This window comes from Aptenodytes patagonicus, chromosome 6 (genome assembly GCF_965638725.1).
Source record: "Aptenodytes patagonicus chromosome 6, bAptPat1.pri.cur, whole genome shotgun sequence".
Lineage (NCBI taxonomy): Eukaryota > Metazoa > Chordata > Aves > Sphenisciformes > Spheniscidae > Aptenodytes > Aptenodytes patagonicus.
This window is the reverse complement of record NC_134954.1, coordinates 41165587-41181877: the sequence shown is the minus strand read 5'-3', so window position 1 is coordinate 41181877 and position 16291 is coordinate 41165587. Positions and strand designations below refer to the sequence as shown.

General features: G+C 43.2%; 1 protein-coding gene across 1 annotated transcript; it reads left to right on the top strand.

Annotated features, from left to right (window-relative positions):
- Positions 1 to 1326: 1326 nt before the first annotated feature.
- CAVIN2 (caveolae associated protein 2) lies at positions 1327 to 12165 on the top strand. The gene is made up of 2 exons (XM_076342251.1): positions 1327 to 1738; positions 9253 to 12165. The coding sequence occupies exons 1-2, from the start codon at positions 1346 to 1348 to the stop codon at positions 10045 to 10047; spliced, it is 1188 nt and encodes a 395-aa protein (XP_076198366.1). The 5' UTR covers positions 1327 to 1345; the 3' UTR covers positions 10048 to 12165.
- The last annotated feature ends 4126 nt before the right edge of the window (positions 12166 to 16291 follow it).

Here is a 16291-nt window from a genome sequence, read left to right as displayed (position 1 = left end):
GTATTAGAAACATCTGTGTTGCAGCAGCAAGAAGTCCTGTTACCAGGCAAAAGTCAAGAACAGAAGATAAAAAGAAATTGACTGTGCTTGAGAACGTCAGCATACGAATGAGCAACCCAAGTCCATGAATCTTTGTAATATTTTCCCTGACGATAACAGCTTTGGATCAGACCTGGGAACAGTTATGTATTATTCTAAACAGCTTGGTATTTCTTTGTGCCAAGTAGCTCCTTTTGGTGCTTTGCAAAAGGTTGAAAACACTGTCCCTCCGCCACCACACTCGGTTTATCGCTATTCCCCACAAACAGCCGTTCTAACCCTACGATTTTTTACTGAAGAAACGTTGGAGAATCCAGTCAGGGCAACCAGAGTGCCCAGTTAATCTCCACATCGTGGGCGGTAAACCAAATCTCCTGACACTCATTCCACCAAGCAAGCACCCCATGCAACACCAGACTGGTGGCGGTTTTTTTAAAATAATAAAAAGAAGAAAAAGAAGAAGAAGAATAGAATGGAATGGAATGGAATAATCATCATCTAAATTATTATTAAAAACTGTGGTAGTAATAATAATAAGGAGGAGGAGGAGGAGGATTTAAATTATTATCAAAAAAAAAGCAGTCTGGTGTTGGATGGGGTGCTTGCTCAGTGGAAGGAGTGCCGGGAGATTTGATTCACCATGTGTGAATATATTATAAGTATGTTAATTATTATGACAATTATTATACATAACTATCATTATATAAATATTATATAAGAATAACTATAGTAATATTATATTAGTATATATTGCTATAGCATATTAATATTCATATAGGATCACTATAATAATTGTTATATTGATTATAGTAATGATTTAAGATGTATTTATTTCCTTTTTACTATTAGTTTAACTCCTCCAGATTAAACGACAGGCTTTAACTCCAACCTACACCCACAAACTCTCCCGGACCATCACCACCACCACCACCACCTCCCCCCCCCCCCCCCCCGCCTTTTCCCAACCCCTTCTCCAGCAGCCGCTGTTTTTCCTCCCATCCCCGACCGCATTTCGCGGTATCTCCCGCCATCTACCGATGCTTGCGAGGAGGCGACTACTGCGTTTCGCTAAGCGTGGGGGCGAGAATACACCCCTTGCTTTTAAAAAAAGGGGGGTGATACGGGCCGGGGGGGGAGGCACCGGGGGCCCGGCCACGGTCCCGGCCCGCCCCGGGCGGCCTGAGGCCGCCCGGGGCGGGCCGGGGCCGGGGCCGGGCTCTGCCCGAAACCTCCCCGGGGGAGGGGGAAGGCGCAGCCCTTAAGAGCGGCGCCGGCATCCGCCGTCCCGTCCCGTCCCGGTTCAGCGATGGGGGAGGCGGCGGGAGGCAGCGCGGTACCTCCGCTACCGCCGTCGGAGGCGGTCGGGGGGCAGGTGAACGCCCTGACCGTCCTGGCCTTGCTGGAGAAGCTGGTATCGATGTTGGAAGCGGTGGAAGGGCAACAGCGGCAGATGGAGCAGAGGCAGCGGGGTTTGGAAGGGGCGGTGCGGGGTATTCAGGGAGACCTGGGGAAATTGTGCCGCAGCCACGGGGCGACGGGGGAAGCGGTGGAGAAGCTGCTGGAGAAGTCGCGGAAGGTGTGCGCCCACACCCGCGCCGTGCGGGAGCGGCTGGAGAGGCAGTGCGACCAGGTGCGACGCCTGGAGCAGCATCACGCACAGCTGCTCCGGCGGGACCGCTTCAAGGTGCTCATCTTCCAGGTGAGAGGCCCTGCGACCACCCCGTGCCCCCCGGCCACCGCGCCCTGCATCCCCCCCGCACCTTCCTCACAAGCTCGGGGGAAGAGCCCGTTTCTGCTAACTCCTAGCAAAACTGGGGAAAGAGCTGACTTACTACTAACTCTTAGCAAACTTGGAAAAAAAAAAGGCTGCCTTTTTGCTAACTTAGCAAAGTTGGGAGAAAAACCTTCTTTCAATCTCAGCAAGCTTGGGGAAAGAGCAGTCTTTTTTGCTAACTCTTAGCAAACTTGGGGGAAGAGCTCTCTTTTATTCTTAGCAACTTTAGGAGAAACACCCGCTTTTACTCTTAGCAAACTTGGGGAAAGAGCCTGTTTTGCTAACTCCTAGCAAACCTGGGGAAAGAGCTGTCTTTTTTGCTAACACTTGGTGAACTTGGGGAAAATGCCCTTTATTTTTTTGCTAACTCTTAGCAAAGATGGGGAAAGAGCCCTTTTTTTGCTAACTTTTAGCAAACTGTGGGGAAGGAGCCCTCTTTTACTGTTGGCAAACTTGGAGAAAGAGCTGTCTTTTACTAACTCTTAGCAAACCTCAGGAACGAGACCTTGTTTCATTAACTCTCAGCAAACTTGGGGAAAGAGCTATCTTTTACTAAGTCTTAGCACGCGTGGGGAAAGAATTGTTTTGTTGTGTTTTCCTTTTTTTTTTAAGCAAACTTGAAGAAAGGGCTTTGCTGCTTTTTTTTTTTTTTTTTTTTTTTTTTTTTTAGCAAACTTGAGAAAAGAGACCATTTTGCTAACTTGTAGCAGTGCCCCTAAAAACTGCCCTTGCATCTGCCCTCAGAAGCAGGAGAGGGGCAGCGCTGCAGCTCCCTGTCACAATCAGCCTCACACCCAGCTTTGCTCCTGAGGCTGTTCTGGCCCTGGCCCACTCAGGGATGAGCTAAAAACTCAGCTTCCTGGGAGTCCATCCAGTGATAGCAGCAGTTTGCATATTTTCCCCTTTTTAAGCAATGGTCTGGACAGAACACGGCGTGAGCTTTAACTAAACACAGGATGTGACTTTTACATCTTTACAAAAAAAAGACGAGACAGACCTCCACAACGGACTGGGGGAAGGAAGGAGAGCAAGCACGGGGCTGGAGCAGCCACAGGTCGGGCACATCACCAGCTCCTCAGGCTAAACTTGTCGATTGCATATTACATGTCAGTAGCTAACTCTACTCCTTGGGTGGTTGGGGTTTTTTTTCTATATAAACAAGCCCAAAACAACAGGGCAGAACTTGATTTTAAAAGCTGGCAGGCCTGGTTAGTGCACAGGCACTTCCCCCCAGAAAGGAAGCCCCCACCTCCCTGCTTATTGTTCTCCCAAATTACTGTCCAGGCTTGTCAAGCCAGAAGAGGAGGAGCTGCAGCACGTACAGAGCACAGTGGTTTCCACCCTAGAAGGAATGTTGAAATTATTCCAGGGACTGGGTAAATTAAAAGACACATGTTCTCTGGACTTCTCCAAGTAATTTAAGATCTGTTACTGTAAGTCAAAACATTGCCATGTCCCAGGCTGTGTTAGCTAACGACTGGCTCCCGCCTCCAGGTTCAGACCTAGACCTTGAACGTTTCCCGTGGGGAGGGTGCACCAGCTTGGCCTGTGGGAAGGTAATTTTGTGACATTTCTGCTACCTGCAAGCGTGAGAATTAAGGCCTTGTTGTTGCAACCACAGCGTCTTCCTCCAGAGAACCCAAATTTCAGCATTTTAAGATGACATAGTGTGTAGAGGAAAGACAAAAACACAGCTGTGTGTGGGCAGTTACGGTTGCCTCAGCTAGGGATCCCCATTACTGCTGCCTAGCGGCAGTGATCTGCAGGCACTGGGTAAAAAGTACTGGTGAAACTCGCCAAGAAGGGTTTGAAGGGTAAAGCAGCGTCCCGACAGGGGAGGGCTGGCTTGGCTTGCTTCCTGACACTAAACAGTATTGCAAAGCTAAGGCCTATTTAAACCTCCAAGCCTTTCCTTAATACTGGGTCTTGAAGTGCACAAACCCAAACCAAAACAACACAGGTCTGTGTCCCAGAACAACAGCTAAAGAAAATCTACTGCTTCTCCACCGCCCGTCACTGGGGTGGTACCTTTGGACAGGAGGTCTGTTCGTCATTGCTTTTACAAGGATTTAGTTGACAGTGTTCCCATCTCTCACTGGAAAATATGTTGCCACGCCAGGGGGGAGGTGAACTTAACCGATCCCAAGCTGATGCAGATCAGGAACACAAGCCTTAGAAAAGAAACACTGCCGTTAAATTCAGTAAAAAAAAATTCAGCTGTCAACTGGGAATTGCTCCTGGCACTGGCCCATTGCTAAAAGGCAGCGTGGCTGTCTGGAAAACCAGGGCAGCCGGCAGAGCTTCCTGGGGCGTAGGAGGGTGGCCAGGGTGGGCAGCGCCTAGGGCTTTCTCTGGTGGAGCCTGGGAGGAGCTGGGATTTTCCACTGGGGAAGTGGCCGCACCCAGAGGGATGGCAGGTGCTCACGAGACTGTGCCCGTACGCCTGCTGCCGGCCTGGGCAGGTGCCTTACCTGCGTGCCCACCTCCTCAAAATCTCCCTGCGGGGTGTCCTTACAAGGTGGAGGTGGGATGACCCAGTAGTCAGCAGGGCCACTGCCTTGCTGGGATAATTGTACAGGGGGAAAAGAGCAGAAGGCTGGCTGGGTTTCTGTACTGCCCCGAGCAGGAATCCATGGAAAAACAATTGCAGGAAGGAGAAGTCACAGCAATGAAGCCATATTGACGCCAGATTTCTGTAAAAACAAAAGGGAAATCTGGATATATGAGGCTTCTCTTCAGTTGGGGGATTCTTTTTTTCCACTGAAAAAAAACCAATCCCAAACATCACACAGCATGTTTCTCATTAGGACCCGCTTTTCCGGCTTGGGAAGACAGCTTGCTATGAAAATAAAAATACACATTTGTGATTCAGTTCTGCATTCACCATATACCTCAAACTCCCTGATACTTGGTGGGAGCACTGAGCATAGCCAAAACACGACTGAGCTCCAGCTCTGCGCTTTATGAAACCGTGCTGCCACTCACCAGCATCGGCCTTCCATCAGCGTACATGCTGAGAATGAACTGCATTTAGAAAAGTTCAGCTATTTATATATTTTCCATTAAAATGCTCTTAGTTTTCTCTCCCTAGACTGTCTGCATTGTTCCTAGTTTGCACATATTTCTTTAATTTGTGCCATATGTTAATGGAGCTCCGTTCCAAGCATTTGAGGATGCAAAAGTTACTACAAATGCCACAAGTGACACAGCAATTTAGCAAAACACTGAAGTGACTGTTTCAAAAATCCTTGTTAAGCTTTGGCATTGTTCCCCTCTATTTTGTTCTTGCCACATGACCAGCTTTTTGGTTCTGGTTTGGTGGGGGTTTTGTTTGCTATTTTAGCTACAGAAGCAAAATGCAAGATACAAAAGGCTCATGTTTAATTTTTCAATTAAATGTCATGTTTACTAGTGAATAGGACAGATAAAATAAGTTAAAGTTACAGCTTGGGGTCAAGCACACTGATATTCAAGCCCCTTTCAGATGCTGCTCTTGGTAAATGCTTCATCCTGAAATGAAGCAAGAGGAGGGTACAGGAAATTAGCCATTTGGTTGTATTTTGTTGTTTGGGTCGCTGTAATAATCTTTTGAAAAAGCAACTTCAAACTCAAAAACGAACAAGTGAAGGAAACAGAAGAATTACAAACCGATAATGCTATGATCTAACTACTAAATTTCCCACTGGCGCCTTGCAGGGAGAACACTCTTACATAGATTAACGACAAAAATATCTCATATGGCTCTTAGGACTTGATCCAGCTGTGCTGTGGGAGGTCAGGGGGACCGTGCAGCCAAACCCACAACGCACTCCCAGAACACCCCAGCCTGCACAGGACGTGCAAATGGGCAGCTGGCAATTTCCTCCGCCCTGCCCTCCTCCCTCCCCGTGGTGACATCCAGGTCTGAAGAGCATTTATTTGTCTGAAGGAAAGCAGGTGGAGCTATAGCTGTTTTTAGAAGGATTTGTCATCTTTTGACCTATTTTGTGTAGCAAAACAAGTTTTAGACTAGTAATCATTTAGGCATATAACAGCATCTACAAAGTACAGAGGAGCCTGGACTGCTGTCAGCATGAGAAAATACCATCTCCCCTTCTTGAAGGCCATGGCCTCTTAACACAAACCTAACAAAAATACAAACCAAAGCACACCGATTTCCCTTATGCAGCATCAGAGATTCAGCACTCCTGAGTAAATTAACTACCTGTTCACTCAGGCCATCTGGTTTTGTAGTACGCCATTATGGATCTTATCTTCCTTTCTGGTAAAAGATAGGGTTGAGATTATAACCTATAGAAAGTTCCCGAGAATGGCTGATCAAAGCCACAGGGAAGGCACTGATTTTAACTTGGCAAGTATTGCTAGTATTAGCAAGAGTTGTTTTACACAGAGAACTTGCACAAGTCTATTCGGCTCCTACATGGAAAAAATAAAATTCAGAGGAGCTAGCTACCTACAGTCAAGCTCATCTGAGAAAATGCAAGTGCTGTTTTTGAACTCGGATGTGGAAAATAAAAAGATGTATTGCTTTCTCAGAATTTTAGATTAGATCAAGAAGAAAAGATCAAAGTTCTACTTTTTTGGCATGGAAAATAGTTACGCAGTTTGTAACAGCTGGCATTTTTCAGTGTATTGTTCTAGTCTTCCTAAATGAAATACTAGACTGCTTGAAAAATACATCAAAACAAAATATAGGTGTCATATAAACTTGTTAGACCAAAAAGTTACCAATAGCCCACTTACAACACGTTATCAGTAACTGTATTTGAAACAGAAACGTCTGTTCCACCACAGAGCATTCCTACTATACCAGCTTTGTATTTCCAAAGCATTTTACTTAATTTATTTTCATTTCATTTCAATAGCTCCTGCGATCCTAAGGTCTTTTAGAAACATGAGATAGGAAAGCATGCCATTCCCATTTTACAAGCAGAGTAATAGATGCCCAGAGGCTGATGTTTTCCAGGGCCATGCAGGAAGCTTAGACAGAGAGGTGATTTCTTGAATGCCAGTACTGTCTGATAGCCAAAGACCACCTAGGACCTGCTTTTAATTGAATCATTAGCTCATTATTATGTAGTATATTTTTGTTTGCTTTTTTTTCTTTATAAATATGGATAGTTTGACAGTCTCCCTTCTACTCAGTCACAAATTTGATAAAAATTGAAATAAAATCTATGTTCATATTCTTCTAGAGACTGCATGCAGTACTTCAGTTTAACGTGAATACTGTAGACACAGAGCTAAACTGACCTTGAGATGAGCCACACAGACCCATCTCTGGCTCAGACTGCACTGTGATCAGTCATCTCATGCAACACCACTTTCCTAGACTAAATACTTTAAAAGTTACAACCCATCTTTACTCATTAAAATCAGAGTTTTCTATGCCATTCGGTCACTTAACACCTGAATGTTGAGATGCTTAAAACTGTATGTATGTGATTACCTAGGTTTGGAAAGAATGCACAAGACATGTAAATTTATGCTTTATACTGAGTTCTCATGCTCTGGGGAATAATTTAATACTGCACCCACTCATGTAATCCACATTTCATTAACTGCAGTGGAGAGAAAATACAAATATTTGTACTGCAGTTACAGCTGTTTTCACTTAAAGCTGGTGCAGGATTTCTTTGTTTTGTTATCTTGGTCACTATTGCCGATAGTTGCAACAACATTATAGGTGTCAGGAGAAGAATGCTGGCTTTATTAGATGTTCCACTGCAGGCAAAGGGCTTGGAAAGCTTCGTCTGTGCCAGTATATCTGACTGAGGCTGCTGGTCCAGGAAGGGGTGCGGAAACCGTAGAAGCAAAGCACATACAAACTGTCAAACAGCCATCAATTTTTTGATACTTTTCATTTTTATATCCCTGAGGGATATTCATCAACACACTTGAATCACAGTATATATGATTATATACTGTGTATATAAGGTATAAAATGATTCTGTCTATGTGCATATTCTTGTTCCAGAAGCACTACAAGGTAGTCGGGAGTATTTTGTTTTTAAAAACAACCATGTACAAAGTACTGTGGTATATTCATAAAGACATCCTTATACAGTCTTGACAGCAAATTTAACTCGAGACACTCTTCTCTCCAGTGATCACAACTGTATGCTCAGTCCTGAAATAATGAGCATGAACTTTGAAGTGTATGTGGCCTTTTTTCCCTTAACTGTACACTCAGGCCCACTAGGGACAGATCTGAGACTATTACAACCATTTCACTCAGCACTTACTGCTTTTCGTATCTAAAGATAAATATGGGGGGGAGGGGATAAAAAAAAATCCCTCCAATCCATAACACTAGGTGATATTGCATGCACTCTGTCGGAAGGTGATAAAAAAGGTAATAAATAGAGAATATGCAGATCTAAGGCGTAACGATTCTGAAAAGAAAAGGGAGTGTGCGAGGAGCCTCGTTTTCTTTGCATAGGCAGATGCCTGCAAAACCTACCGCAGAACAGAGTGTTCATTGTGCTGCCTCTGAACCGCTCGGTGTTGCAGAGCTGCTGTGCTCGGTAGTCTCAGAGGTCCTTCGTTACAAGTTGCAGCTTCTGCCCTTGTTCAGCCTGTACTGTTTTCAGATACCTTCTTTCTTTCCATGCCCTTTCTTGGTTTTGTTTCTAAAAAGCAACCATTTTCCTCTTAGCTAGAAGTGACTACTAGTGTTTTCTATGTGGTATAATGTCTGTTTATTGTTGTATGCCATAAACTTTTTTTTTATTATTTTTCAAGGAGTTGCCCTGTCCGTATTTTTAATATTTACTAATTTACCAATCAAATTTACCAATTTTTTTTTTTTTCTGTGCTGTAAATAGATGGGAAATAGCACACACTCTAAACATCATAGACTGCATGGCTGCTCGGTACCAACAATCCAGTTTTAACAGCAACATACATTTCTCTAAAATACAGTGGGAGCGCTAACTGCATTTGCCATCCAAGGTACCTCTCAGATGCACCCAACGTCTCTGCAGAGATATTCCCAATCTTTAGCTAGAGAAACTGAAAGCTCTGGGGGTTACGTGACTTCTGTAGGTCTATGCAGAGGCTGTAGTACGACCTCCTTAGCCACCACACCATCCCTTCTCCCCAGGGATAGGTGTACAACTTTACAGCTAAACTCTTTAATGAGTATCTAATTTAAATGACAAAGAACGGGATTTCCATTCTGTATACATTCCAAGTCACTCTGAAAGAGAAATCTTACAGCTGACAGCTCATTAGTCTTAAACTGTACCAGATAATGGTTCCTTGGGCTTTGAGTGGCTTGTTACTGGTTAAATACACTGAAACAACAAGAAATGTTCAGCATCCTTCATCTCATCCGGGGGGGGGGGGGGGGGGGGAGTAATTGTTCAGGGTTGTGCTTTGTTTATTAAATCTGTGTCCTGTGAACTATGAAACTCAAATATTGTCAATTCTTTCAGGAGGAAAATGAGATCCCTGCCAGTGTTTTTGCAAAAGAGCCTATTCCCAGCATTACAGAAGGAAAAGAGGATCCTGTGGATGAGAACAAAACACTGGAAGAAACCTTGCACACAGTGGAGTTGTGTTCAGATGATGAAATGTTTCACGAGGAAGATGATGTGGATGACAGTGCAGAGGAGAAAACAGAAGAATCAAGAGCTGAGAAAATTAAAAGATCCAGCCTCAAGAAAGTAGACAGCCTCAAGAAAGCATTTTCCCGCCAAAACATCGAGAAGAAGATGAACAAGATCAGCACAAAGATCGTCTCGCCTGAACGGAGAGAAAAGATCAAGAAATCGCTTACTGTACATCATCAGAAATCCTCTTCTTCAAAGAGTTCAGCTTTCAAAGTATCTCCCCTCACGCTTAATGTGAAGAAAGCCCATGAAGGAGAAAGCCCTGCTGAAGCTGAGGACAGACCAGCAGAAAGTACAAGCAACGACCAAGCTGAGAATGAGGATGAAATGTCATTTGCCGACATGCACTCGGATATGACACCTACCACCTCGCTGACCGAGGAGGGCAAAGCAGTAGCCGATTCTCTAGAGAAGGAAGCCAGAATGGAAGGGAACGCCATGATGAACAACAACATCGAGCTGTCCATTGTTGAAGATGATGAAGAGTATGGGATGCCTCTAGAAGTTCCTAGCCAGAAACTGTATGATGAAAGAAACAACCCAGTCGGCGGGGAAACAGAACAATCTGATGAAGAAACCACCCAAGCAGCTGTCCTGCAGATAGACCAAACAGTGTAATCAACCCGAGCCTTCCTTCACCTTCCAGATACGCATGGTTTTACTTAGGCGAGTAGGTGGTTTCTGCTACACAGGCAGTATTAGAAATTCAGTTTCTTCCATCCTTTTCTCTGCAGTGGTAATTTATTGCATCGTGTTGGAACACAGAGTGAACAAGGTCAATGACACAGGCTGCAACATGCTCCGTTTTAGGCCGAGTCACTGGTGTTTATTAATTTAGAAATGCTGTCAGCTGGCATAAGAGACTAGCAGGAAAAGAGTATGTCTAGTAAAAGCAAGCTGGTCAGCTGGCTTTCTTATAGTTAGGTCAGAGGAATGTGGAGAGAGTAGTCAAACCCCAAACATTTCTGTTGTGTTTTCTTCTCTGTCAGTATTTCACAGCACTGTGAGTAGTTTTGTATGTAAATGTAGAAATACCAATGAGAACATTTGATTTCGGTTTCCGTGCTATGCTCCGTGAATAATAACAGCCTCAGTAACTGTGCATACACGTAGTTTGTTTGGGGCTTTGCTCCACGATGCTGTAAGCCTAGAAGAGCAGAGTACTTAAAGGGCGAAGCTGAAAAGTTGGTTCTATCAATTTCAGTGGGGGAAAGATTTTTGCCAGAAGCCTCTCGCTATTCACTTAGAAGAAATACCTGTGTTTAGGTGGAAATGAAAAGATGTTTTTCAGTCTACCAGAGTTATGGAAATACATTAGTGACAAGCATGAATGTGTGATCAGCTACTGTACCTTTAAGGGATCAGAAATTGAAAAAAAAAAAAAAAAAACCTAGAAGGAATTTGATAGAAACATGGAGATAGTCTGAAGAAAGTATGAAATGCTATGAAATGTAAAAAAAGCAAAAATAAAACCCCGCAATATTAAATCTATACTCGCAGCTTAAAGAATATATACTCAGATAACACTAATGAATTAATTCTTAGTCTTTATAGCAATATACTATCAAACTTGCACCTGCACAACTTTGTATCTCAGAGTATTTTGAAAATAGCATAATTTATCTTTTTACAAATTATTTCATATATAGAGCTATATCTACACAGAAGAGTTAGATAATTACAGGGATGTAAGGACAATTTTTTCAAAAAGGTGAAATACTCTTTTAGGCATGTCTAAAGGGAACAATGTGTTATGCGTTGAACTTCATGGCAGGGATGTGTTTACGTAAGGATGAGTCTGCAAAGCCACAGGATTTGATTCTCTGCTAATAACTTTCATCAAAGCCACCTACCTGCTTTCAAAATTACAAGTCTGTAATTTTTCAAAATTCATTGAAAATGAGAGGTTACAGGATAGTTTTTCACCATGAATGTTCATTCCAGTCACTTAACAAAGGTAAGGGGGAGGGGAAGAAAGGGAAGCACAATACCCACAACAGTTACCTTACATCCTTGTTTGTTTATGCAGTGTGTGGGGGGGTTTATACATATATATGTATAAAATTCTACTGATACTTAATATTGCACTAAAAGGTTGCTTCCTTCAACTTGTATTTAGAATCACAAATTACAGGGGAAATAAAACCTACAGCAAAAATACCATTATGAAATGATTAACAGATATTACTCCACAGGGGTAATATCTGTAACCAGTAAATCACACTGGAAGTTAGTCAATAAGAGCTTAGTGTAGGCGGGTACTATTAAGAGTTAAGCTCTTAAGTGTATGGTATCATATGTACCTTCTCCCAAGTTACAAGCGGTAGGACAAGAGGAAATGGCCTCAAGTTGTGCCAGGGGAGGTTTAGATTGGGTAGTAGGAAAAATTTCTTCACCAAAAGGGTTGTCAAGCACTGAACAGGCTGCCCAGGGAAGTGGTTGAGTCACCATCCCTGGAGGTATTTAAAAGACGTGTAGACGTGGTGCTTAGGGACATGGTTTAGTGGTGGACTTGGCAGTGTTAGGTTTACGGTTGGACTTGATGATCTTAAAGGTTTTTTCCAACCTAAACGATTCTGATTCTATGATTCTTTATAGGAGATACTGTTTGTAAGAAAAATCATGGCATAACCTGTGCAGCTATATGTTTATTTTGTATTAACTACAATGGATTTAAATCATTTTTACTTGTAACTAACTACAAATATGGCAAATAAAAGCATAACATAAACCACAGTCATGTCAGTCTTTGGGAGAAGCAGTCTGAGAAGTTGGCAAAGATGAAATTTAAAGGTCAAGCATTTATTACTTCAGTTCATATCCCCGTTGTACCTATGCCATTTTCTTTCTCATCCTTTGCTGTTATTTGGCAATGCAAACGCCAGTGCTCAGACTTCACTTTCCAGACACTTGTCAGATCTCTAGCACATCTGAATGTAGTCAGGCACTTTCCAAAATCTGCTAACTCCATCTGCATTTTTTATTGGACTGCAGCATACTTCTAATACTTTAAATAGTCCTGAACGCATATTTATATTGAAGTGTATATTCTGTTTATGCACACAGATAAATTCACATTTTCTAGAGTGTCTCATAGTCTTTAGGAGGCTTAATTTTACTGACAGACCAAAAAATGCACATTTAACCTTTATGTAACAGCTGTCAACTTCTCACAGCCACCAAGCGCTAACCAGGAACCCCAGCATCATGTTTACATTTCGCTTTCAGATATGCCTGGTTTGTTTGTCCTGCTAAGCTTTAATTCAAACAAGACACCTGGCCACGCTTTATCCAGTTTTAGAGATGCTGAAACGAATCCCATGCGCAGTGTTTTAAGAGCATTACAGGCTATCTAGTAAAACCATTGGAAATGCAGATACTGAGAATCTCTGAGAATTAATTCAAATACCCACTTCAGGATACACTACACTCACAGCCATCAGTTTCAGGACTAGAATTAAACATTTTCTCCATCACAATCATATGTTTACAAGGACAAGCAGGCCTGTAATCCTAACAAACATAAGAAAGCATGCTTTGCAAGAAAGAAAAATGTTTACGCAACTCGCAAATGTCTGCTTTTGTGCTATCTTATAACCCAGAGATGTCCCCCAAGCTGTTTCTTCCCCTCTCCTTCCATTCTCAAGTCCTGACTAAAAACATTAGTCTGCAAAACTTAGTGTTTCAGGGGGGAGACAGACTGCAGCACCAGCAGCACTGTATTCTTTCACGTATCTGAAGTATGTGCCTGGATCTTGTCAGGTTGGCAGATGTCAAGCATATGCAGGGGTATTCCATGCTTGTGCTGACAGGTTTGTCTACATAATTACTTTTTTTAAAAACTGCTTGTTTACCCTTCTTGACACGATAACACGAGCATAGCATCTGCCCGTGAGCTCCACTCGTACCATTATTCCGTGGAAGACCTGACCTGTTAGCTGCTGCACAGATTTAGAGTTTGACCTCCACTGAAATCGGCGGGACCTTTGCACAAAGAAAGAGGGTGTGATAAAGTCCTTATGGTATAAATATTTAAACTAGCAGCACTCAGCGGCTGCTGATACTTCCATTTTCAATGCCAGAAAACAAGCTGACATTTCTGTCCCCTTTTAGGGGAAAGGGCAAAGAGCATCCTGTTGACCCCCACATGCTAATCTATGAGCCAGCTCCTCTATGAAAAGGCACAGATATGGGCTTTCTGGACCATTTCACTGTCGAGTAAGAGAGTGCAGTGAAAGCCCTCACAGGGGGCCTGACTGAAGCATGTTTGATGATTAAAGATACAGAAGAAAGGGAAGAAGAAAAGGATCAGAAGGTAAAATATATCTGTATGCCCTTTACGCTGATGCAATGAAAACCAATTGTTCTTATAGGCTGTAATGCCAAACAGTTATGTGACTGCTGACTGATAGTCACACACTTAAAAAAGAGGTAAACTGAAGAATTAGTGAAGCAATGGCAATTTGTTAGAGGGCAAACTGTTCAGCAAGGGACCACTCGAACCCTGAAAGTCAGTGAAAAGCCTTCAGCTGGCTCAAAGGACTCCCTGAGCCGTACAACATTTTTGGGGCCACACGTACAACTCCTGTGACCATCAGTAAGAGCTGTGTGCATAGATGCAGGACATGAGATCTGTGTATCTCCCCAATCCAATCTGCTTAGCTCATCAACAGAATAAAAAGTTTTACTGCCATCAGCACGGCAGATGCAACAGTGTGGCAGAAAGGAAGGCTATAGCCTGCTTTGCAGGGTGCATCGTGAGCAAAATTTCAAGCTAACTTCTGACTGCAAGGTCTTTGCTGTCAGTAACTGCATACAACGGAGCAAGTGTAGCTCCAACTCCTGAAAACAGCCAAGTACACAGGTAGAAAAGTTTTACTGTGATCCACTAAGACACACACGCTCACTCTAGGTGTCAAGAGGAAGGTGTCAGGTAGTTTTCCTGCATGCAAAGAAAAAGATTCACCACCCCGAGCAAAGCAAGCACACAGCTGTTTGGCCCCAGTCCTGGTTAGGGTTTTGCCTAGGCAACTAAACAACTGGCAGGAAGCAACTGCCAGAGCAGCCTGAAGGGTGCTGACTCAGCACATAAGTATCCGCCACCCTCTGACTCCCTTTCCCAAATAAACGGAAAAAGGCTGGCAGCCACTTTCCACCACTTTAAACTGCCCATTGCCAGGGTTTTGTTTCAGGATCTGCGTTTGAACCAGCATCAACCCCAGGCTGAGTCTAACTCCATGCATAAAGAAATTTTAATCAGCATACTTGCAGCTGTCGGTGGTGGCTGATCTTTCCTGCCCTCCTTTTGATCAAAATGTCTTTTTTTCTCTTCCTCTCACTCCACTGAGTCATTTGCAGGAGTCTGAAGTGCACACTAATTCAGATAAGGAACTCTCTCTAACTGCATGTTGAAAACTGATAATCAATGTCATCTTTAATTTTTCTTACATGGTTATCCCCTTTAATGGAGTGTGCTGCAGTAACTGAGAATAAATCTGCTTTGGGTTAAGCTAGAGATTGTTATTTATTTTTCTTTCAGATCAGAGATTAATATTGCTGTATGACCATTGGCACTAACCTCTTTTTCCATAGCAACACTAAAGAGAACATAAACTATGAGTCATAATTTCTCTCTGGAGGACTTTTTTGTAATTATGATCATTCCACAGTTCCTAAAATATATTAGCTGATATATAGCTCTGGTATAACAGCTTTGATTTTCCTTCGTTTGAACACACAGGCAGAAAGAAGAGACTTCCATTATTTTCTCTTTCTCAGGGTGAACTAAACACTACACAAAGTACCATACATTCGTTATTCATTATAACCGTGTGGCTCCTAAAATCTCCACGGCAATGTTTTCCTTACAAAGGTGGAACACGTTTCCTTGCTTTCAATAACCTTAAATGATACTGACCTTCTAAAAGAAAACTTGTGTCCTTCCCAACATGGTTAGTAAATTGGGGTCTGACAGCTGGAACTGATCCAAACTAGAAACCGCATTATACTGGGTGGCGGCAAGGTTGCAAACTAGCATTGCTCCTCTGCCAGTCAACAGCTTTAAACTCTCCAGCATTTCCTCTCCCACAGAACACAGCTGCAATATACAGCCCAAATTCAGTAATAATCGTGATTCTCCTTACTCCCTTCAGTGAAAATCTGGCCTTGGAACAACTTACCCGTAAAGCTCCTTGGAATATCTCAACAGATGATCACACCAGATCATCACAAGAGATTGTAAGACTTTTTTTTTTGTGTAGCTGTCTCTTACATTTCCCTTACAACATAGTCTGCTGCGTGCTGGTGCGAAGCGCTCAGAAAACCCATAGTGTCTGTTGCAGGAGCAGAATTAGGAAAAATTATTAGCAAAACCAAGGACACCCACATTCAGTCAACAGTCATAATCCAAAATGGAGAGACGGAACAAGCTTGCGTCTCTCACTGCTCTGCAATGTGATCCCCAACAGCTAAACCAAACCCAGATTGCACCAACACAAAGGATAGGTGGTTCGCTCTTGCCTTGCTAGTATGAAGCAGCACTCACAGGCTCAGGCTTGTGCAGGCACACAGCTAAAGACCAGAACACCAACTAACATGGTATCAATAACTCTACAGACTTGCCTTCTCCTCCCTAAAGGTTTGGGGAAAAAACCCAAACCTTCAAATTCCTGAACACAGGGAGCAGAAGGTCATTGTAACACCCTATGCCATTAACTCCAGCAAGGAGAGTCTGGCTCTGTCTTCTTTACTCCCTCCCATCAGGCTTAAGCTGTGTAGAAGTGCGGGTGATGTGAACTGTGGTGAATACTGAAAACGTGCAAGACAGTGCTAGGAACAAATACCACACAGGGGATGTCTACAC